Source organism: Ursus maritimus, unplaced genomic scaffold (genome assembly GCF_017311325.1).
Source record: "Ursus maritimus isolate PB19 unplaced genomic scaffold, ASM1731132v1 scaffold_14, whole genome shotgun sequence".
Lineage (NCBI taxonomy): Eukaryota > Metazoa > Chordata > Mammalia > Carnivora > Ursidae > Ursus > Ursus maritimus.
The window spans coordinates 44,431,555-44,454,141 of record NW_024423786.1 but is presented as its reverse complement, the minus strand read 5'-3'; the positions used below and the strand labels follow the sequence as shown (position 1 = coordinate 44,454,141).

The 22,587-nt window shown below is 54.5% G+C and overlaps 1 protein-coding gene across 2 annotated transcripts; it reads right to left on the bottom strand.

Annotated features, from left to right (window-relative positions):
* Window positions 1–1,345: 1,345 nt before the first annotated feature.
* IL12RB1 (interleukin 12 receptor subunit beta 1) lies at window positions 1,346–19,713 on the bottom strand. Of its 2 annotated transcripts, XM_008703951.2 has the most exons (16): window positions 19,548–19,713; window positions 18,391–18,453; window positions 17,528–17,642; window positions 16,862–17,031; window positions 15,500–15,642; window positions 12,827–12,860; window positions 12,286–12,411; window positions 11,146–11,228; window positions 10,031–10,274; window positions 7,976–8,143; window positions 7,131–7,268; window positions 6,598–6,753; window positions 4,602–4,736; window positions 3,606–3,711; window positions 3,207–3,288; window positions 1,346–2,406 (listed from the first exon to the last, which is right to left on the bottom strand). In XM_008703951.2, exons 1-16 carry the CDS (start codon window positions 19,606–19,608, stop codon window positions 2,056–2,058), a joined length of 2,175 nt encoding a protein of 724 aa, XP_008702173.2. In that variant the 5' UTR covers window positions 19,609–19,713; the 3' UTR covers window positions 1,346–2,055. The 2 variants fall into 2 exon arrangements, with proteins under 2 accessions (XP_008702173.2, XP_040484959.1); XM_040629025.1 differs by lacking the exon at window positions 12,286–12,411.
* Between the last annotated feature and the right edge of the window lie 2,874 nt (window positions 19,714–22,587).

The following is a 22,587-nucleotide window of genomic DNA, read 5'->3' as shown; positions in this document are numbered from 1 at the left end:
ATGTATATTATATATACATATATGTATGTGTGTGTATGTATATATCTATATCTATGTATATATATCTCCCAAGATGGTGGGCTTCAGGCATGGCTGGATCCAGGGACTAGGGAGCCATCTGTCTGGGCTGCTGTCCTCCCTGAAAGCTTCTCTCCCAAGGCAGTTTCAGCTTTCCCCCCAGTGGAACCAAGGACTCCGTCTTCCCCATTCACAACACCAAGAGTTCCGGATGGCGCTCAATGAATGTCTGTCTCCTACTCCTTGGACCCAGGGGGCTGTACCTAGGTGTGGGTTTGTTAACTCCAGGGGCCACCGAACAGGGTTCGGCTTTTAGCTTCCTGGAGGTTTCACAGGAGCGGTAGGGGTGGGTGTGGGGTCCTGGACTTGAGGGGGTAGTTCTAAGCCGGGGGCTCAGGTCACTCCCGTCTTTTTTATGAGGCTGCTGACCCAGCATCCCTTCCTGACTGCCCACTTGGTCCTGCCACCAAAGAATGAGAACTGATTCACAAGGAAAGGCCTGCCCAGCCGGGAGGTGGCAAATTCAAGGGAGGGAGCATGCGCGGAACAGTGAGCAGTCACTCGTGGTTAGAGCACTGGGGCCAAGTGCTTCTGTTTCCCCGTCTAGATGCATATAGGGGAAACTGGGCCCCCCCCAAAGGGGTGGGGCCTGGGCCTCTATTCTCCCAGCTTATGGGGCAGACGGTTCTCACCCAGAAGCTTCAGGTCCTTGCGCCACAAAATTCAGTAGTTCTGGGTTCTAATCTTCACCCCTCCCTCTCCCGCCCCCACTTAAAACCGGAAAAGTCTGTTTTGCAAACTCCGTAGCGGGCTGGCGGGGGCGGGGGGGGGGGTGCCCCCTCACCGTCTCTAGGCCTGGGAGACACGTGCTGCTGTTGCCACCTGGTGGCCACGGAGGGAATCCGAGACAATTCGTTTAACAATGGGAGGAGCTCGGGGTGGGAGGGGACAGGAAGAGCGCAGATTCAGGGTGTGAAGTGGGGGGCACGCGTTCCTGCTGTGGGGCGTTTGGTGTCAGGAGAAAGGGGGAACCCCAATTCCCGACCTAAGCCCTGGGCGGAGGGCAGATCGACCCCAAGAGGGGCGGAGTTGGGGGGAAGATGCAAGGCTCCTGTGGGGGGGGGGGACCAAATCCCGCTCCCCCTCGGGCCGTGTCTCCCCTTGCCCAGTCCTGACTTTGCAGAGTTCGGAGTGATCAGCCAGTTCTGTCTCCCCCAGACCGGGTGCTCCTGGCGGAGAGATGAATAAATGCGTGTGGCATGAATGAATGAATTCCGCTTCTGGGGGATTTTGAACCGGACATGCAGGCTTCGGCCGGGGCAAGGTACCCAATAGAAGGCTCATTTATTAAGCCGTAGACCCCCCTCGACAGACCTGCGAGTTCAATATTATGCTCACCCCCATTCTACAGGGGAGAAGACTGAGGCTGAAGAGGGGCCATCACCTCCCTCAGAATGCTTAGGGGTCCCCTTGTTTTCCCACGACTAGATCCTTCTCCGAGCCTGGACCCTGCAGTGCAGCAGAAACTCTGTGCCCAGACTCCCCATCAAGTGCTCCTGGGACACAACATCCAGCCTAGGGTCCTAGGATCAGCACGAGCCCCTTTTGGGTCCCCTCCAATCTATTCTACCCTGAAAAGTTCTGTCCCTTCCCCATGGGTGTCCTGGGGTTTGGCAGGTTCCTTTTCTTGGTGGTTCCCAGGGTGCCCACCACAGGACTTGGCACAACCTGTGCTGGGGGGAGGGGAGGGGCCGTGGCCTTGGAGCCTCTGTGGGCGAAATGGGGTCTGCGGCACTCCGCCCAGGTTTGACTCCTGCCGGTGCTGGGTGGCTTCAGGCTAGCCACTTGCTCTCTCTGAGCCTCAGTGGTCATATCTGTAAAATCGAATAGCCATGTACCTCTCGAGGTGGTTATGGGGAATCAGGACATCATGTGAGTGTCTAGACGAACCGGCTGGGTATGCAATGTTTGCTTAATAACCAGCCGCCTTCCTTCTTCCTGCCTGAAGGACGAGGCCGACTCTCCCCTCTCTCTTCCTTAGGCCTCCAGGCCCATTTGCAAAGGGCCACTGCATATGGGGGTCTGTATTAGGTCCCCCGAGGGCAGCAAGAGTCCAGTCACCTGGGCAGGGTTGCCCTCCAGACCATCCTGCCTGCCCGGCCCCAGAGCCCGAGCCTCAGGGTGGCCTTGCACCTGTCTCCTGTCCTCCAAGGGTAGCTCTGCATCCAAGGCCAGCTCAGGAGCACCCCGAAGTAGCTGTGTCTTCCTGAGATGCACAGGTGTGTCCAGGTCAGTTCCCTCACCTTTTTCCCAGGACATGTTCACCACCAAGGCCTCTTTCGGGGACACCTCCTCCGGGAAGTCTGCCGGGCTTGTCCATTGCCAAGCCTAGATAGAAAGGGTGGGGCCAAGGTTATGGGCAGGGCCCTATTTTCCATCCCCTACCCACGTAGAGGGCAGATCAGATTCCTGCTGGCTTAATTCCCTAAAATCCTGAGACTAATATGAGAATTAGCTCTGCCTCAATGACCCCCATTCAGCCCCTTTTAGGAAGCCCCCCTCCCCCCACCCACACACCATTTCTCTTTGGGAAATTATTCCTCCTCTTCTCACCGTTGATGTGGTTGGGCACTGGCCCCACCCCAATTTGAGTGATGGACCTGGGACCTGGCCCAGCCAATCAGAGCACTCTAGCCCCTGATTCCAGCAAGAGGCTCAGGTATGAGCATGTGACCTGTGCTAGGCCTACAGGTGATGGCCTTGAGACTTGCTAAAGTGAATGGGGGAAATGGACACCCTTCTTCCGCTGGGGAAAAGCTGAGTCTGAGCAGGAGGGAAGGCTGAAGGCAGAACAGCAGTCCAGACAAATGGATGCCCAGTCTGGATTCCTAGACCTAGCCATGCCTGAAGGCCACCATCTGCGGAACTCCCCCTCCCCCCCAACCCCATCAGGTTCCCTTTTTGTTGAAGCTACTTTGAGTTGTTTCTGCTGCTAGGAAATGACCCACAGGAGGTTCCTCTCTGGGCCTCTGCTTGTCTATCTGTGCAATAGGACAGGTTTTTGGAGTGCCTATGTCAGTGGTTAGGGGAGAATAAAATGAGTTAATGCATGGGTATTACTCTGTAGAGCCCTGGCCCAGAGTATAGACCCAATAAATAGGACTTTAAATTAGAAAAGGAGCCCTTACCTGCTTCCCCTGGCTGCTAGGGAACTCGACCACAGTGCTGGCACAGGGTGTGGGCAGGGGCGGACACAGGTGCCGTGCAGCCCTGGGGAGAGAAGGAAGCTGGTCAGAGGAGCAGTGTTTTCTACCTCTTCTTACTGTTTAATCGTTCTGACCTACTCTTTCAGCTCCACTAGGTTATAAAGGGAGAATGGATGTGGATTGGAGTTGGGGGCGTGCGGGAGTCTGACAGACCTGGGTTCAAATCCCAGCTCTGCCCCCACTGCTGGATACCTTGGGCCTGACTCTCTGGGCCTCAGTTTCCTCATCTGCAAACTGGGTACAAAGACCGACTTGGTGTGAGCAGTTACCATGATCGCTATTGCTATTACGGATTATCTTGGGGGAGATGGGGCAAGTTACCTGTTCAGGCCGAGGTACCCAAGGACACCCAGGAGAAGGATGCTGGCGAAGCTCCCCAGAGACGCAAGGAGTATGGACAAATCGAACAACCGGGAAACCTGGACTTCTGGGAGTGGGAGAGGATGGTTTGGGGGAGAGGCACCTCCTGCCTCGTACCGCGAAGGGAGTTGGGAGGGCTGGACCCTCCATCAACTCGCTGCTGACCGTGGCATGTCGTGGGTCCCTCTGTGCCTGGTTCCTCATGTCTGAAGCAGGAGACCATGGAGCCCACGTGCCCCGTGTCTGCGGGATAAAGGCCTGGCACACAGGGCTCAGGACATGCCCACAGGTCGTGCCCACGTGGTTGCTCCACACCTGCCACCCCACGCCAAGCCCGACTCACTGGTTCTCTTGAGACCAGACTGCACTGTAAGGGCAACAGGCAGGGACCTTGGCAGGAACAGGGATCATTTGGTTTCCAAATCTCCTCCGGCCACACACCCCACCTCCTTATCTTTGTGATAAGAGAGGCACTCATTCATTCATATTCAGTCATTCAATAAATGGCCCCCAGCTCCCCTGCCCCTCCCCTGGAGGCCCCAGGCTGGGGGAGGCAGAGCCTGGACACCAGACACCCTCACCCACTCCCAAGGTGTCAGGCCAGGAAAGAAAGATTATCACAGCTGGGGGGGAGGGGGGCACCAAGGGGAAAGCATGGAAGGCTTCCTGGAAAAGGAAGCTTTTGAGCTGAGTTTTAAGGGTGAATGGAAGTTAGCGGGGAGAACAAACATTCCGGGCAGAGGGGCCTGCATGGGCAAGGCAATGGGAGTGTGAAAGAAGGTCCGTGAGGGGAAACTGCGCGAGGAGGGGAAACTGCGCGAGGAGGAGAGAGTAGAGTGGGCTGGGACGTTCTCCTGAGGGTGATACATGGGGAGCAGGGCCAGGGTGGGGCTGCTTGCTTGCGTGGGATGGGGCAGTGCATGCTGGGTACGGACTAGGCCCCGCCCCCCTACTCACCGGTGCTGAACTGCTGGGGCTGGCTCCAGGCGCCCCGCAGCGTCGCCGTGTCTGCTCGAACCTGCACGATGTAGGCTGTGCCAGCCCGAAGGCCACCAAGCGTGACCTGAGTCTCCGTGGGCTTCACGGGCAGCTCTGTAGGAGGGAGGCAGCCATGGGTCCCCGGGCTCGGGAGGCCAGACTCAGGGGTGGGATGCCCAGGTCCTGGCTGGGCGGCCACACCCTGGGAGTGGTAGTGGGGACTCGAGAACATTTTGCTGAAAACTTTTTTTTTTTTAAGATTTATTTGTTTTAGAGAGAGAGAGCAAGCATGAGTGGGATGGGCAGAAGGAGAGAGAATTTCAAGCAGATTCTGAGCTGAGCGTGGGCCCTGATGCCGGGCTTGATTTCATGACCCTGGGATCACGACCTGAGCCAAAACCAAGGGTCGGATGCTTAACCAACTACGCCAGCCAGGGGCCCCTGCCGAACACTGAATGCATCCATTCACCTCCGTTTATTTGGAGGAATATTCTTCCCCCAAATATTTAGTGAATGATGCTATTTTTCTCAAATTCTGACCTTTGGGGCACCTGGGTGGCACAGTCGCTAAGCGTCTGCCTTAGGCTCAGGGCGTGATCCCGGGGTTCTGGGATTGAGCCCCACATCAGGCTCCTCTGCTAGGAGCCTGCTTCTTCCTCTCCCACTCCCCCTGCTTGTGTTCCCTCTCTAGCTGGCTGTCTCTCTCTCTCTGTCAAATAAATAAGTAAAGTCTTAAAAAAAAATTCTGACCTCTGCTGGCTCTTTGCTCACTCCCCCACCCAGCCCCATCCTCCAAGCTCCCTAAAAACAGCAGGTTCACTCGCACCTCAGGGCCTTTGCACTGGCAGCCCCGCCTCCCCTACCTTGCTCACCCTTTCCCCAGATATCCCCCATGGTTTCCTCTCTCTCCTCCCTCCCGTCTTTAGGCTCAAGATCAGCATTAACTTTGTCCATGATGCTCCCTCGGCGTCCCTAGAACCTCAGCACACAGTAGGACCTCAGCACGTGCTATGGAACTGGATGGCTTTAACAAATAAAGCTCTCCATAAAAATCCTTAAAATGAGAATACAGCTGTTGGCTGTTATCAAGAAGAAAACAATTCCTAGAACCCTAAGTCTATATTCTTTGTATATACATATATTCAAGAGGAATATTCTTCAAAAGAAACTGGAGGTGGGGAGGGGGAATTGGGCAGTTTGGCACATGGTCATTGGCGCATTCATCATCAGCATTCAGACTTTTGGCAAATCGGTAAAGAGGCTGCTTCCAGCTGTCGCAAGCTGAATAAGTCACTGAACCCCACTTGGCCTCCTTTATCCCCTCTAAACGATGGGCGGTCAAGCGGATGGCAGGATTTCTGTGTCTCTGATGCCAGAGCGTCCCCCCAGCATCCTTCCCCGGCATTCCTGCCTTGATGGGTGCTGGGTGCTTGGTGAGAAGGCGGAGACACGAAGAGGCAGGTCTTGCTAGCCTGGCCTGCTGCTGCAGGAGGTGGGTGGGTGAGGCCAGATCTGAAAGACTGTGTTCCCGGCATGGAAGGGGGGCCCCCCGGTGTGTGAAATGGCAGGAAACTCCAGCGCTGGTGAGACTTGCCCTGTGTATTCTGCTTTCTTTCCCTCCCAAGGGGCGGGAAGGGGCACCTAACTGAGCCCCAATCCAGGCTTGCTTAACCCTTGGGCAGGAGTCCCTCTCCAGGCCTCAGTTTCCCCATCTGTGAAATGGCCACCGTCATCCTGCTCCATGGGAGTCGAGTTGCCATCCATACACGGAGCCCATTGCGAGCTGCTGCCCGCCGGGCCGTCTTGGGGGTCTGGAAAGGGCAGTCCGGCCTCTTTGAGTCGAACCACTCTTGTTTTAGGGATGGGAAAACCAAGGCCAGGAGAGAGCCAGTGAGGTGCTCAGGGTCCCCTAGCAAGGCAGACGTCCAACCCAGGCCCCTTCTTCCCCCGGCCGGGCCCGCGCTGCCTCACGTACCGGACACGACGTTGCCCTCCTCATCCCGGCAGCGCACGACGTACTCCTTCAGGACCCCGGGGCAGGCGCTCAGCGCGGATGGCGTCCAGTCCACAGACACGGAGTCCTGGCCAAGCTTCTTCACCAACACGTGCTGTGGGCTTCCGGCCCCCGAGGCTGCAAGTAGCACCGTCGCCATGGTCAATGCCAAGAGCCCCGGCTGAACATTCCCTGCCTGCCCAGCCTGGCGCTGTCCAGAGACCCATGGAACCTTGGCAACAGAGTCAGGCGGCCCTGGGTTCGAATCCCAGCTCCACTACTCGGGCCGCATCGCTGCCCCTCTCTGAGACTCCCTTTTCTTATCTATAAAATGGGGCAATACCACTCAGCACGGGGGAGGGAGGAATCTTTGGGATCCCCTGAGACTTCTGCAGTTCTGCCTTCTGGCCAAGGCCTGACCCGGAGTGAGTGCCTCTAAGTGTTCGTTCCCTCCTCCTGACACCGCCACCACCAAGCCCCCCGGAAAGACCACCCTGCAGGAGTAGGCTACTCACCATTGCCCCCAAAGTGGTAGGTGGACAAGATCGTGGACCACAAAGTGGGCTTCTCTGGGCGTGGAGAGGCAAAGATCGTGATGTGGTAACACACCTTCTGCTCCATTGCCCCAGATTCTCTGCTCCAGCTGTGGGTTGCTAGAAGAGTTGGCAAAGCCCAGGCTGGTAAATAGGTTGTATCGTCGCCTCCGCCTCTTTGCACTGGCTGTGCCGCGTGCCGGGAACCCCTAGAGCACTCCTGCTCATGCTTCAGAACCCTTGCCCCACTGCCCCCACTTCCGGGAGCCCTTCCTTCTTCCCCCCCAGCCCATCCCCCACCTGCAGCCCGGTCCGGACTCTACGGGGCCAGGTGCGTCTGGATACAGCTCTGTCTCCCCAGCCTAGGAACCCCTCAAGGGCCAGGCTGAGCCTGAGGTTGCTGGGGGCCCTGGCCAGGCCCAGGGTAGGAAGTGGGAGGGTAAGAGGCTGCCGGGGCTGGAAGGCTCCCCCTTTCTCTCCAGAGGCCTCATTAATTCACCACCAGCATCTTGCAAGCTGCCACCTTCTCTGGCACAGGTGACTGTTTAACAAACACCCTGGGATGTGAGACTCATTACTTATTGGGGTGTAATCTCCCCGGGGCTATAAGCCCTAACATCTCAGGATCCTGGCAGGAGGCTTCAGACCCCCGTGGGTGGGAGGGTCCAAGTCTCAGCCCGTTCCCACCTCTGTGTGACCTCGGGCAAGTAGCAAAACCTCTCTGGGCCCCAGACACCTCACACCCACGTCCCCTAGAGTTTTGAGCCGACCAGGGGCTTTAAGGGAGGAGGCAGGGGCAGAGGCAGGCATGACTGACGTTACGGTACCCATTCCAGTAGGGTCCTGATCCTGGGGCATAGTCAGGGTGCAGTTGGTAAGGTTCCCATGCTGGCTCTGGGACTGCCACTCGATGCAATATGCCTTGGCTCTGGCCTGGGCTGGCCAGTGCATGGTGGTCCCGTTGGCTCCGACACTGATATTCAGAGCCCCTGGTTCTGGAAGGAAATGAGACAGGAACATCAGAACAGCAGCTCCACTCTCCCCAACCCCCCGACCCCCGACCCCCGCCCAAGTCCAAGGCTCCTGCAGCCCCAGCCCAACCTCTCACCAAATTCTGACCCCCCAGGGCTGCGAGTATCTGTACCCAGCTCTGTCTCCTCAGTCCTGGGGGCTGCCGGGCTGGGCGCCAGGCACAGAGGCAGGGGTAGGCTAGCAAGGGCGGTTTGAATGATTAGGTCTCCTCCTGGTCTTACTGTGAAGTCCCTGCCAAGACTCCCACCATCGATGCTGCCTGTACTGCTTCCTCCCACCCTGCACCCCCCAGCACACCCACCAGCCTGGGGAGCATCTCCTGCTCTAGCAGATGCCCGGCCACCCACCACCTGCCTCCCCCCCATGCAGGTGGGTGTGGTGCAGGATGGGCCTCCCTGCCCGAGAAGGAGCTCAGAGGCCTGAGGACACACTCACTTGGTCCCCAGGGCTCCTCTCTCCTGCTCCCCCAGCACAGGCATTGGGCAACAACCTCGGGGAGGCGGGCACTGCTTCCAATTCCGGGGACAACAGCTACCATTTATCGAGCGTCAACTCTGTGCGACAGACCGGTGCTGAGCGCCTCACGGGTGCCACTCTGTGACAAAGTGGCACCGTGATCACCCCAATAATACAGAAACTGAGGCTCAGAGAGGGAGAGCCACTGGCCCACGGGCACACAGTGACCCAAACCAGATCGTGAGCTGACAGACTCGCAGCTGTGCTACCGTGGCAGGTGGCTTCACCTCACTGAACCTCAGCTGTCTCATCTCTGAAATGGACATCACTGTACCAGCCCTGTCCTCACAGGACGGTGGGCCCAGTACCAGGGTGAGCTGAGTGAGGCACACAACAGGCACTAAACTGGAGGCTCCAGAGAACTCAGTCATCAAGATACACACCGTTTCGAAGCAATATTTTTTAAGAATCCAAAAATGAATGCAAAAATATGCCATGAGCACTCTTGGTAATCACCAAATGTGGAAACAGCCCAAATGTTCATTAACGGATAAACAGATAAATACCATGTGGTCCATCCACACAGTGGAATATGACTCAGCCACGAAAAGGAAGTGAAGCCCTGACATACGCTATGGCGTGGGGGAACCTCAAACACGTGACTCTGGGTGAGAGAAGCCGGTCACAAGAGGCCACATGGTGTGTGATCCCATGTATATGGAATGTCCAGGACGGCCAAATCCATAGAGACAGAAAGCAGAGTAGTGGGTGCCAGGACCTGGGGATAAGGGATGGGGGTGGTGGTGGTGACTGCTGATGGGCATGGGGTCTCCTTTTAGGGATGACAGAAATGTTCTGGAACTAGATGGAGGTGATGGTTGCCCATCGTTGTGAGTGTCCGAAACGCCACCTACGAAAGTGGTTAATGCTGCCATGTGAATTTCACATCAATAACATACGTAGATGTATTCACGTGCATGTATACATAAATATAAATCTTGATTTTTTTTCCTCATTTGGATAAATATATGTACATCTTTAATCATGTCTCTACATACACATAACGAACAAAGATCAAGATTTTAAATGAAGATAGGCTCAATCGTGTACTTGCACCATCCTGCCTCACTCACCACACCCTGATCCCTGCCCTGGTCCCAGAAAAGTTTATTTACAAAGACAGGTGGTTGGCCTGGGCTGTAGTTTGCCAGCTAGAGTTTTTTAAAATATGGCATTCTAACAACATGTACCTTAATTAGTGATTTTGACACATTTCTAAATTAGACACCTGCTCGATTTTGGTGCTTCACCTGCCTCACCCTAGTCTGGTGGAGGCTCAGAGCAGGTGCTCAGCTCTGAGCGGCCCTCCCGCAGCCCTCCCCGGCCAGAGGCACCTGTGTGGGTGTGGGTTTGGGCAGGAATGTGCCACGTCTGACTGGGGCCGTGGCCGAAGCGGTTCCGGGAGATGATGGCCAGGTCATAGGCTGCGCCAGAGAGGTCGAGCGGTTTCCTCAGCTGAAAGGTCGCGGTGGACTTGGTCTTACATGTGCAGGATAGCATGTGCAGGTGGGCGCGGTAGGTCACCTCCCCGCCAGAGTTGGACCCGAGGCAGCCTTCTGGAAGCTCGAGCCGGGGCAGCTGTCGTGAATGTGAGAGATGGTTTGTGGAGACCTGAACACGATCATCATCCCCATGGGCCAACATCAGGCTGCAGCCCCTGAATGGACTCATCCATTGACCACAGTCTGTGACATGAGCCAAAAGTTTTTTTAAAAATAAACAAACAAAACAAAACAAAACAAAAAAACCCTCGGTGCTGGCGAGGTTGCTGGGAAATAGGCATTCATGGTCAGTGTGTGTTGGTTTGGGGGGGGGAATAATTTGGCAAAACCCACTGAGAGTCAGGAAAAAAAAATGTTTTTTCCGTCTCTGGACCCAGTTACCTCAAGCCTGGAAACTTTTCCTAAGAAAGGGAATTCAAATGAGAGGAAAGGCAGGAAGCGAAGCTTTACTGCCGCTTTACTGTGCCAGCCCATTAGGGCCCCGGCCAAGTTCGTTACAGTAAAGCCAGTGGGTGAAGCATTTGGTGGTTTTGCCCCTGACTTGGGCAAGAGATTTTCCCTCTGTGCTTCAGTTTCCTTCCCTGTAAAATGGGGGTTAATTAGACTGCTCTTAATGGGTTGCTTGGGGGACTTCAAAGAAATTATCTCCCACCCAGACCAACATGGTCGACCCTGGCCTGCCTGCTTCCATCCTAGTCTCTCACAATCTGTTCCCCCCATGGCAAGCAGGGGAAGTCTGTGAACACCTGAACCCAATCATGTCCCTCCTCTGCTCACACACCCTCCATTGCTCCCCATGACCTGGAGAGTTAAACCCACAGTCCTTGGAGTCCTTGCCACCTCCGTGCCTCTTCCCTCACTGTATCCCATTTGCACACCCCGACTCCAGCCTCTTGTCTCCTTCTCCACAACCCAGGCCACCCCACAGCCCTGCTACGACCCATTACCTGCCCGTGCAGGGTCACCTGCCTCTTCCCATCTGGCCGGAGCGCCTCCACTGAGAACGTCAAGGTGGACTGTGGAGAATGTTCTGCAATGGGACGGCAAGACAGTGACGCTGGGGGTGGTCCCTTGCTCACCACCTCCCGCAGACCCTGCCCAAGGACCCGGCACCTTTTCCGTCCCTCCCTTGAAACACGGGATTCCTATGGGTTGTTAAATAGTTTTCAAAATCGGAAACATGGAGATCTAGTCTATGACAATAAACGCCGTAAAACTGTGTACTTTAGAGGCCCCCGGGGGGCTCAGTCGGTTAGGCATTGGACTCTTGGTTTCAGCTCAGGTCACGGTCTTGGGGTCATGGGATCGGGCTCCGGGCTTGATGGGGAGTCTGCTTGAGATTCTCTCTCTCCCTCTCCTTCTGCCCCTCCCCCTGTGTGCACACACGCGCTCTCTCTCTTAAATAAATAAATAAATAAATAAATAAATAAATAAGGTGTTCAAAAACAAAAACAAGACAACCCTGCGCTTTAAAATAGTTAAGATGGTACATTTTATATCATGCCCTTTCCACTACAACGTTTGTTTTAAAGTCTGATAATCACTCCTGGAATTGTTTCCCAGCAGATAACGCACCGGGGGCAGGAGGAGACCCCGGGTCACAAGGCCAGGGGCAAATGTTGAGTCACCTCGTCCTTCCTTCCCTCTTGGGCCACATCTCCACTCCGGAGCGGCCCAAACTCCAGCTTCCTGTGTCTTTTGGGAAACTACGTCTTCATGACACAGCCATTTCCCCCTATCAGCTCCCTGTGTGGCTTTATTGTTGTTGTTTTTTTAAGATTTTATTTATTTATTTGTCAGAGAGCGAGAGCGAGCACACAAGCAGGGGGAGCGGCAGGCAGAGGGAGACGCAGGCTCTGCACTGAGCAGGGAGCCCCAGGAGGGACTCGATCCCTGAGATCATGACTTGAGCCGAAGGCAGACACCTCACCGACTGAGCCACGCAGGCGCCCTGTCACTGCCACCTTTTACTAATTTCCACTCATTTCTCCCGCCGCCTTCTTTTTAACCCCGGCCACCTTATTTCTAATACCCACTGCTGTATTTCTAATGCCTGCCCTGGTTCTTCTGGCTCTGAGTGCTCTCACCAGGGGGGATACACACGGGGCTGCTCCAGTTGCTCCAGGGGTTTCCTGGGGCTTCCTGCCGGAGTCGCCTCCGGCGTAGCTGGAATTCCTGGGCTGCGTCCATCTGCCAGGGGCAGAGGCAGGCCTCTGGCGGGGAAATAGGCCAAACATCAAGCTGAAGGGCTGTCCCACACCTGGGGGTGCCTGGGGCGTGGCACTCATCATTTAGGCATCATACACTTATTGAGTGCCAACTGTGTGGTGGGCCCTGGGGCCACAGTGGGAATAGGCCAGGCCCTGTTCTCTTGGGGGCCTCAAGATTTCCCACGCTTACCCCTGCCCTAGGTCGGAGTCGAGGTAAGGCCACCCATTGGGATGTGACCCTGATCAATGGCTTCTCACCCCCAAGGCTGTTTCCTCACCTGCGAAATGGGAATAATCCAATACTGCACTACAGAGTGGGCGAGCAAGCATACAAAGAATTTAGCTCTGGGCCTGGCACACAGTGGGCGCTCAATGAATGCTAGCATGCTGCAGCTGTTGTTGGTACTATTATTCTCACCGAAGCCAGGGTCCTCTCGATGTCTGCAGTCGCCCTAGGACCAGATCATATATATGTATACATAGTTTTACCTTCTGGCGTTGAAAAAAATATTCGCTCTTTTACCATTTTATTTTATTTTTTAAAAAGATTTTATTTATTTATTTGACAGGGAGAGAGACAGCCAGCAAGAGAGGGAACACAAGCAGGGGGGGTGGGAGAGGAAGAAGCAGGCTCCTAGCGGAGGAGCCTGATGTGGGGCTCGATCCCATAACGCCAGGATCACGTCCTGAGCCGAAGGCAGACACTTAACGACTGAGCCACCCAGGCACTCCTTTTACCATTTTAAACAATTATTCTAAGGGCAATGTGGAAGCTTGGATTAGATCCAGAAACAGAAAGGGGACATTTGTTTCAAAAAAAAAAAAAAAAAAAGACAGCCATGGAAAAATGGGTGATATCTGAATAACCTCTGCAGTTTCGTGCCTAGCAACGTGCCAACGCTCATCTCAGTTAGAACAGACGCACTCAAGAATGTAAGACGTCCGCATGTGGGGAAGCTGGGGGGCGTTTCTAGGGGAGCCGGCTACTTCCTTGTAACTTTTCTGAAAATCTAAGATTATTCCCAAAGTAAAAGTTTGCTTCAAAGATTTTAGGAGGCAAAATTATTATTCTGTCCTTTCCTACAAACATTCTTTTGGAGGGAAAACCTGTATGTCAGTGGCGTGGGGGTGAGGAGAGTCAGGTTTAGGACCCAGCCGGCCCCACACGCCCTGGGTGATGGGGAGAGGTTCCCCAACACCCTGAACTTCAGTTCTGTCCTCTGCAAAGGGGGGTGGTGAGGGTCTGCTGTAGAGTGTGCTTAGGGGGCTGGAAATAAAACAGAGAGAGATGCCCCTCCCCAGCAGGGGTCCCATATCACCTGCCTCTGACTGATCCCATTCAGCTGATGGGGTCACTGAGGCTCAGGGGGGCCCAACACTGGAAGGAAGATGGGGCTGACGCTGGGATGGCTCCCTGGCTTTCAAGATGCTCCCAGTCTGAGGGAGGAGGAGATGCCACAATTCAGAGGCTGGAGGTCCCTGTCTCTCCCCATCTAGGGGCTTCTCGGGGCCTAAGCGAGGGCTGAGGTTTCTTGCAGGCCCCACCTGCTCTGTGTGGGGGCAACAGAGGGGGCAGCAGAAAGTAGCTGCAGAATGAATGAAGATTGGCAGAAGACACACAGATGGCCAACAGGTGGGTGAACCGTGTTCAACATCACGAATCACCACGGGAGTGCAAATCAAAACCACAACGAGATAGCGCCTCAGTTAGAACGACTATCATCAAAAAGATACAAGACGGGGGCGCCTGGGTGGCTCAGTCGGTTAAGGATCTGCCTTCATGATCCCATGGTCCTGGGATCGAGCCCCGCATCAGGAGCCCGCTTCTCCCTCTCCCTCTGCCAGCCGCTGCCCCTGCTTGTGCTCTCTCTCTCTGTCACATAGATAATAAATAAAATCTTAAAAAAAAAAAAGGACTACAATATGATCTAGCCATTCCACTTCTGGGTTTTTATCTGAAGGAAATGACACTAACTCAAGATATATCTGCTCCCGTGTTTACTGCCGCGTCACGTACGGCAGCCAAGATACGGAAGCAACCTAAGTGTCCGCTCGTGGGCGGATGAATGGAAAAAGAACGTGTGGTGTGTGTGTATATATATACAATGGAATATTATTCAGCTGTTAAAGAAGGAAACCCTGCTATGGGTGACAATGTGGACGGTCCCCGAGGGCATTACGCTAAGTGAAATAAATCAGAGAAAGACAAATACCACAGGATCGTTCACACACAGGATCTAAAGCAAAACAAAATGGAAATCATAGACACGGAGAACGGACTGGTGGTCCCCAGAGGCAGGGGGTGGGGTCAAAAGGCACAAACTTCAGGTACAAGATAAATAAATCCTGGGGATGGCATGTACCGCATGGTGACTGTAGTTCATAATACTGTATGATGCACATGCAAGTTCCTGGGGAGTAGATCTTAAAACTTCTTACAAGACAAAGGGTTTCTACTTCACGTGGTGATGGATGGCAACTAGACTAATCGTGATCATTTCACAATATATACAAATGCCAAATAATTATGTTGTACACCTGAAACCAATATAATGTTGTATGTCAATTACATCTCAAAAAAAAAAAAAAAAAGAAGGGAAGGAGGGAGGGAGGGAGGAAGGGAGGAAGGGAGGAAGGAAGGAAAGAAGGGAGTGGAAGAGCAGCTTCCTAGAGAGGCGGCCCTTGAGCTGGACCCTGAAGATCAACTGGATTCTCATCTGCTCAGATTGAGAAGAAGGCGTGAAGATGGGGGAGACTACATGGGCAAAGGCAGGGTCTGGAAATGCAGGGCATGGGCAGAGAATGATAGCCATTCGGAGGGGACCAGGGGAACCACGAGGAGGGTGAGGGTACCTGGGGCCAGCTGAGGAAAGGATGCCCCCCTGAAGGTAATAGGGAGCTATGGAGGGTGCGTGAGCAAAGGAGGTCACGATGAGATCTGAGTGTCAAAGAGACTCCAGAGGCTACATACAGGGCAAGAGTGGAGGCCAGGCAGGAGGGGTGATGGATGTAGAGATGGTGAAACTGATTTGGGGGTGAAGTTCCCCAAAGAGAGGCCTGTGTTGTCTCTTGACCTGGGGAATAAACTCACCAACTTCCACAGGCTGCCAGGTGTCCGGTAGCGGAACTGTACCTCGGCGCCATCCTGGCGGGCTGGGGTCTCCCACTTCAAGAGCACCTTCCCTGCGGACCCCGACACGGTGATGTCTCCAGCTTGCGGAGGGTCGTATTTAACTGGAAGCAGAGGTGGGGGTTGGGGAGGGGAGCCAGCATAGGTGTGAGTTATTGGTCCTGAAAATTTCAGAAAATCTGCCCCCCTCCCCAGCCCAGGGTAACTGACTGAGTCCCCAGGATGTGCGTCAGGGAAATCCTTACAGGTTCCATCTAAGCCTGGGATTCTATGGATCAAAGATTCAAGACTCATACCTAGGATCCTTAGACGTTTTAACTCTTTAAAACATTGACGCTCCTTATAGCAACACTATGGTGAGATGGGCACTTTTGTGAGTTGCTGACAAGAGGATAATTAATTGGGTCTATTTTTTTAGAGGACTATTAGGGTAATCTTACTAATTTTTTAGACACTGGCCTGAAGAGAAACATCTATCATTCTTTCTGCATCTTGGTCATACCATGCCTGATTCTACCTCAGGGCCTTTGCACTTGTTGTGCCCTTATGCCCTCTGCCTGGAACACACTTCCCTTCACTTTATTCTTGTTGGACCCTTTTTATCTTTCCGGGCTCAGCTTGAGCTGGAAGCCTCCTTGACCTCCTTGTAGGATCTCATCATATGTAATAATCATTCCTGTTCATCACTCTCTCTTGAATCTGGGCTCCATGAGAGCAGAGACAGGGCCAGGACTCCAGGGAGGCAAGAAAGACAAGGTTATACAAAAACACCATCAGAGCCTGTCTTCATCTTAAAATTTGATATTTTGTTCATTATGGATTTTTTTGGCATTAATTTTGATTTTTTAAAATATCGCTTTATAGAATTATTTATACTGACTACTGAGTTTTTTGGCTCCTCGTTATAATTTTGTGCCCGAGGCAGGTTCCTCCCTCTCCTCACCCTAATCCCAGCCCAGAGCTGCACACTTTGCTGGCCTCGCCCATGTCCCCTGTGACTCAGCCTAGCACACAGTAGCCGCTCAAATACTAGATGTTAAATGCATGTGGTTGTGTCGTGAAAACAGATATTAAAGACCCAACAAGGTCCTAGCAGGTTTACGGTTTCGGGGAGATACCAGAAGCAAGCTAAGTATCCAGCAGCTGGGGATTGGTGGCGGGATCGTGAAAAACTCTGCCATGTCCCACAACCGTGTTCTATGTGGACATCGTTGGCATTATCAAGCCCCCGGCCCAAATCCCCGCAGGTCCAGGCTCAGGGACCAGAGGCTTCTCTGGGTGAGGAAGGGGCAGCAGGGAGGAGGAGGAGAACAGGGCGCTGACCTGTGCTATGAAGGCTCAGTTCGATCTCAGGCGACCTGTGCGTCCGGTTCTCGGCTCGAGATTCCACCCAGAGCCTGACAGTCTGGAGCACGGCTACGCCGTCCTGGTCAGAGAACTGCAGGCTGGTGGCCGAGCCCGCGGCAAAGTAGCAGCAGGGCCCATTCCGGAGGCTGCACGAAGGGAGTGTTGGTGCTGAGTTTGGGGTCCTAGGGACCCGCAGGGTGGCTCAGAAGCCCCAGCAGATAGTGCGTGTCACATCCCAGCATTTTCTTCTGCCCTTGCCCCCCCCCCCCACCAGCCTGGGGACTCTATGGGGATCAGCCTGCAGCTGAGGGGTTTGGGGGACCCCAGAATCTTGCAAGATGGGCTGCCACAGGCAGAAGGAAGAAACGAATGAATGGGTAGAAGGATGGACAAAGGAGTGAGCGGGTGAAGAGGAAGGAAGGACTAAAGGGGCCCTAATCGCCACCCAATCTCGATGCCCACTTACACTGACCACCGCCCTCCCCGCCAAAGAGTCCCCTCCTCCGCTTCTCACATGAGACACTGAGCCACCAGGAAGAGCAAGGACCCTGCTGAGATCACACCTCTGAGAGCAGGGGCATGGGGGTAGGAGCAAGTGTGGGATGATGTGTGAGGGTTTGGGGACGGGGGCAGGGTCCTCACCAGCACCTCAGGAAGTGGCTGACCCCAGCCGTGGGGCCCTCATACTGCCAGGAGCATTCATAACCAGCGCTGACTATCCGGTAGCAGTTCAGGTCCCTGGGGCCTGAAGCCGAGCCTGGAGGAGATCCCAGGGGTTTGAGAATGGACCCAAAGTGGGGAGGGGGCCCTCCTTGCTGATGCGTGCTCAGGATGACTCTTTGTGACATTTAAGTAATCCCGTGTCAACCTCAGCCTCAGCCCACTCCCAGCACCCTCCCTGTGCCCTCTGCTCCTGTCTCCTGTCTTCTCCCCTGCTCACCCTGCTCCAGCCACACCAGCCTTTTCACCAATCCTCAGACACACCAGGCTCGCTCCCACCTCAGGGCCTTTGCACATGCTGTGCCATTTGCCTGGAGTGCTTTTCCCCCAGATCTTGACATTCTAGTTTCTCCTTCAGTGTCACCTCCTTGACCACCAGCCCACCTGAAGCAGCCCCCTCCTCCAACCCCCACCTTCCTCTGGCTTCTCATAGCACATAGTGGAATGCTCTCTGTGCCCCTCCCACACTAGGCTGTGACCCCAGGAAGTCAGATGGGCTTGCAGCCGATTCTTTCATGCCTAGAACTGTGTCTGCACACAGTAGGCGCTCGGTAAATAGTTTTTGCACAAAAGAATGGATGAAATGCCTGCTCGGTGGCAGACCCTTGGTGGGGTACCCCAGGACACCCGAGCTTGGTGAGGACAGGATAGTAGGCTGTCTGACAGTAGGCGGATGGTGGGGTAGTATCTCGGGTGGGTGGGAGGGAGCTAAGGGAGGAGCTGCTGGGGAAGGATCAGTCAGAACCCAGCATGACCTCTCCCCACAATGGAGAGCTGTCCCAGACCTGAGTCTGCATCCGGATATGGCAGGTCCTGAAAACAGCACTGACCGGTACTGCAGGCTTCAGCTGCAAAGACAATGAGGAGATAATGACATTCCCAGTCTTTCACTGCATGGGGGAGGGGTTCAGGCTGGGGGCTGGCCAAGGGACCATCCATCCACCCATCCGCTCTCCCATCTATGGACCCACCCACCCGTCCTCCCATCCATTCACACCTGCAGTCTTCCACCCATCCACCCATCCTGCGTGCATGCATTCATCTGTCCTGCTATCCATCCATCCATCCACCCTTCCATCCATCCACCCATCAACCCAACCCTCCACCCGCTCATTCATTCACTCATCAACCTCTTGGGCTGCTCTTCCAAGCAGGCTAGGCTCCCCATCCTCCTCCCTGTCTCTGGTCTCCAGCCCTGCCTGACCTCTGAAGGCCCTGAAACCTTGCTGATCCTCAGTTTACAGCGAGGGAAACTGAGGCACAGAGAGACAAAGTAGTGACTTGAGGTCACACAGCAGCAACAGCAGAGCTGGAATGAGAGTTCAAACCCAGTCATCTGCTGGGGTCTGGGCTCCTTCCCATCTGATTCCACAAGATGGAGAGAGAGTATGTGCAATTATTTAATATAATAGTGTAAGATAGACTATAAACATAATCAATTATCATGTATATCAATTATACACATACTTGTCCTTATCCTTTTCTTTTTCTTTTTTTTAAAGATTTATTTATTTATTTGACAGAGAAAGAGAGAGCACAAGCAGGCAGAGCGGCAGGCGGAGGGAGAGGGAGAAGCAGGCTCCCCAACGAGCAGAGAGACTTGATGTGGGGCTCGATCCCAGGACCCTGGAATCATAACTTGAGCCGAAGGCAGACGCTCAACCAACTGAGCCACCCAGGTGCCCCTCCTCATCCTTTTCTTAGCATTTCTCGCAGAACTCCGGGAGTGGGAAAGATTCAGAGATTTGGCCCATTCTAAAGAAGACAAAGCCAAGACCAGAGCAGAGATGCCCAAGTTTGACCCCAGAAGCCAGTCTCCCATTTGACAGAGGGACAGCCTGAGGCACAGAGACACAGAACCTACCCCAGAACCCAGGTCCACAGCCCCGCACACACATGCCCCCCAGCAAGAAGAGCCGTGGTGTCAGGGTGGGGCACTCACCACCTCGCCCTGGGAGCAGGAGCAGAAGGAGGGGGACCAGCCTGGCCCACACCTGCCCCATGGAGCCCACGCAGAGGCCTACAGCCCCGGATGAACTTCTGCCAGCCACCCTGTCCTCGCCCCTGAACGTGTTGAAGCTGAGTAAGAAAGAAGACTTAAAAGATTAAAAAAAAAAAAAAAAAAAAAGGTGTCATGGCCCCTCCTGGCAGAAGTCAAACTGAAAGAGAAACCCAGGAAGTCAGCTCAGTCGTGGCGGCCTCATCCCGGCCACAAACTCACCCATGGGGCAAGTCCGACTCGGGGCCACGGATCTGGGGGTCTAATCCGCTGGCCCAAGCCCTCGCTGGCCACAAGGTGCCAGCCCCATGAGTAGCCTGCTTCTCTGAGCCCTTGTCCTGGTCTCCAGCCCTCTCCCGCTGACTTCCGAGACTCAGGTGCCAAACGGGAGACCTGTGTTCTTGGATGTCTGGGTTCACTCTCCCAACAAATCGGTATCAAATGTTTGCTCTATGTTGCTCACTCCCCAAATGCTCACCTCCCCATTTCCCAAACTCCAGCCCCAGGGCACCCTGGGTTCCGGCTCCTGAAGAGCCCCTTTGCTTCCTTCAGACTAAGGTTTGTGTCTTCTCTGCATGTGTTTCTTGGCATCTGGGGGGTCTCAGTTTCTATATCTTTCTCCCCACTGTCTAGAAAGTTCCAAAACGTCCATGGACAAGGACTGAGCCATGCTACAAAGTGGATGGACCTCAAAAACGTCGTTCTGAGGGAGAAGAGCCAGACAAAACAGCCCACATGTTGTATGATCCCATGTACATGGAACGTCCAGAACAGGCAAATTCAAAGACGCAGGAAGATGAGTGGTTGCCAGGGGCTGGGAGGTGGGGGTTGGGGAGTGACTGCTAACGGGACGAGTGCGCCTTTGGGGTGATGAGAATGTTCTGGAACTGGACAGAGGTGATGGTTGCAGAACATAGTCAAAGTTCTAAATGCCGCTGAATTATAGATTTTAAGATGGTTAATTTTATGTTATGTGATTTTCACCTTAAAGAAAAATATTCATGGAACACAGGGAGACTAACGAGCATGGTGAAGGTCTCTCCCGGAAGAGCATCTGGGAACTGTGGCCCAGGTGGGCTGGGAGAAAGCCCAGTCTCAGAGGAGTCCTGTCCCCGGGGGCAGCTGGGCCAGTCAGGGTCAGGCGCCCAGGAGGCCATGAGGTCAGAGCCATGGGAACAAAGAGGCAGTGTCCCAGGCCTGGCACAGTGGGGACGGGGACCCCGTGACCCCGCACAGAGCAGCCTTCACTGGTGGTAGGGCCCAGGCCAGGCCAGGGGGTGGAGTGGGCTGCGGGACTGATGCATGAGGCCTGGGGGAGGGGCAGAGACAGAGAGAGACAGAGACAGATTGAGAGAAACATAAAGAAAGATGGAAGAGATGGTTAGAGATAGGGCCAAATGCTTGGCCTCCTCTCAAGGGTCCTGAGACCCCTACCCCAGGAGATACCATCTATGTGTCCCATTTCACAGATGGAGAAACTGAGCCCTGAGGTGCCCAGACCCCTCGAGTAGCCAGCTGCACATGGAGAGATGTACTCAGACAGAGCACCCCCCCCCCGGGGGGAGGCTGAGCTTTGCATCTTTGGGAATAAGCCTCATGCCCCAGGGCTGCCCCACCACCAAGGCTGGCCCCTCCAGGCCTCAGCTACCCCATCTGCAAAATAGGCAGTCGTGAGGATAAAGGAGGGCTGAGCTCCTGGCAGGTAATGCTCACCAGACAGCCAGTATAATTAATCATTGTTTGGGGGGCCCCCAGTGGCCTCTGCTCTAGTTGCAGCTCTTTCCCAGCCCCCCAAAGTCAGAGCAGCCACTGGAAAGACATTGAGGGAGGGAGAGGAGTGGAGGAGGGGGCAGAGCTGGACACAGATGCCCCCAGCTCCTTGGCATCAGGGCTGGGTGCAGGGAGGGGCAGAGGCTGGGAGGGATCCCAAGGGGGAGTCAGGAGGGATGCCCAGAGAAGGGGGCTCTTGAACTCGTTTATAGAAAGAGCATTCCTGGCAGAGGGCACAGCAGAAGCAAAAGTTCAGGAACGTGCTTTGGGGAACATCAGGATGAACACGGCAGGTCTGGGGCTCCACAGGAGGGATGAAGGTGGTAAGGTAGATGGGGACCTCAGGTGCCATGCTGAGGGGCTGGGCTTTCTCCCAAGGGCACTGGGGAGCCATAGCAGATGTGTGAGCAGGACTCTAGTCACAGATGAGGTGGTGCTTCAACCCATATCAGAGTCAGGATCTGAAGCTTGCCCCGAGGTTCACCACACTTCCCCTTCCCCATGCCAAAGCTGCACTCCCACCTCCCTTGGCCTGCCTGCCCCCTACTCCAGGAAGCCCTTAGGGTCCCCTTATGGGCCCCTCCCTACTGTCCCAGAAACACAGCCGGAATATGCCTCTAGGGCTGCCCCACTTTCAGATGCCTCACTAGCTGCGGGGAGGGGGAGGCAGGAAGGACTGGGTTAAAAGGGGCCTCCGGAAATGGAAATCGTGACAGGAGGGACCACAGAATTTCCCCACCCCCTCTGTTTCCGTTTTCTTCCAGGGCAAGTGACCTGCTGTCGGAGGAGGGGGGCTGAGCTTCTTTCCAAGTGGCCACGAGACCCTCATGCCCCCAGAGAGCATCAAAGGAGAATGTTGAAGGATAAGTAGGAGTTGGCAAGGAGAAAAATCTGTTAGTTTATCAAACACATCATTCACCAATAAGAACATTCCTCATTCATTCAACCAGAACTTTCTGATGCCTCCAGGGGATCATTTGAGGATGTTGTAAAGAATACACAGAAAGGGCGTCTGGACGTCTGGACGGCTGAGTTGGTTGAACATCTGACTCTTGATTCCGGCTCGGTGGTGATCTCGGGGTCGTGGGATTGAGCCCTGCTTTGGGCTCTGTGCTGGGCACGGAGTCTTTTTGTCCCTCTCCCTCTCCTCCTCCCACTGCTCTTTCTCTCTCTCTCAGATAAATAAATAAATAAATAAATAAATAAATAAATA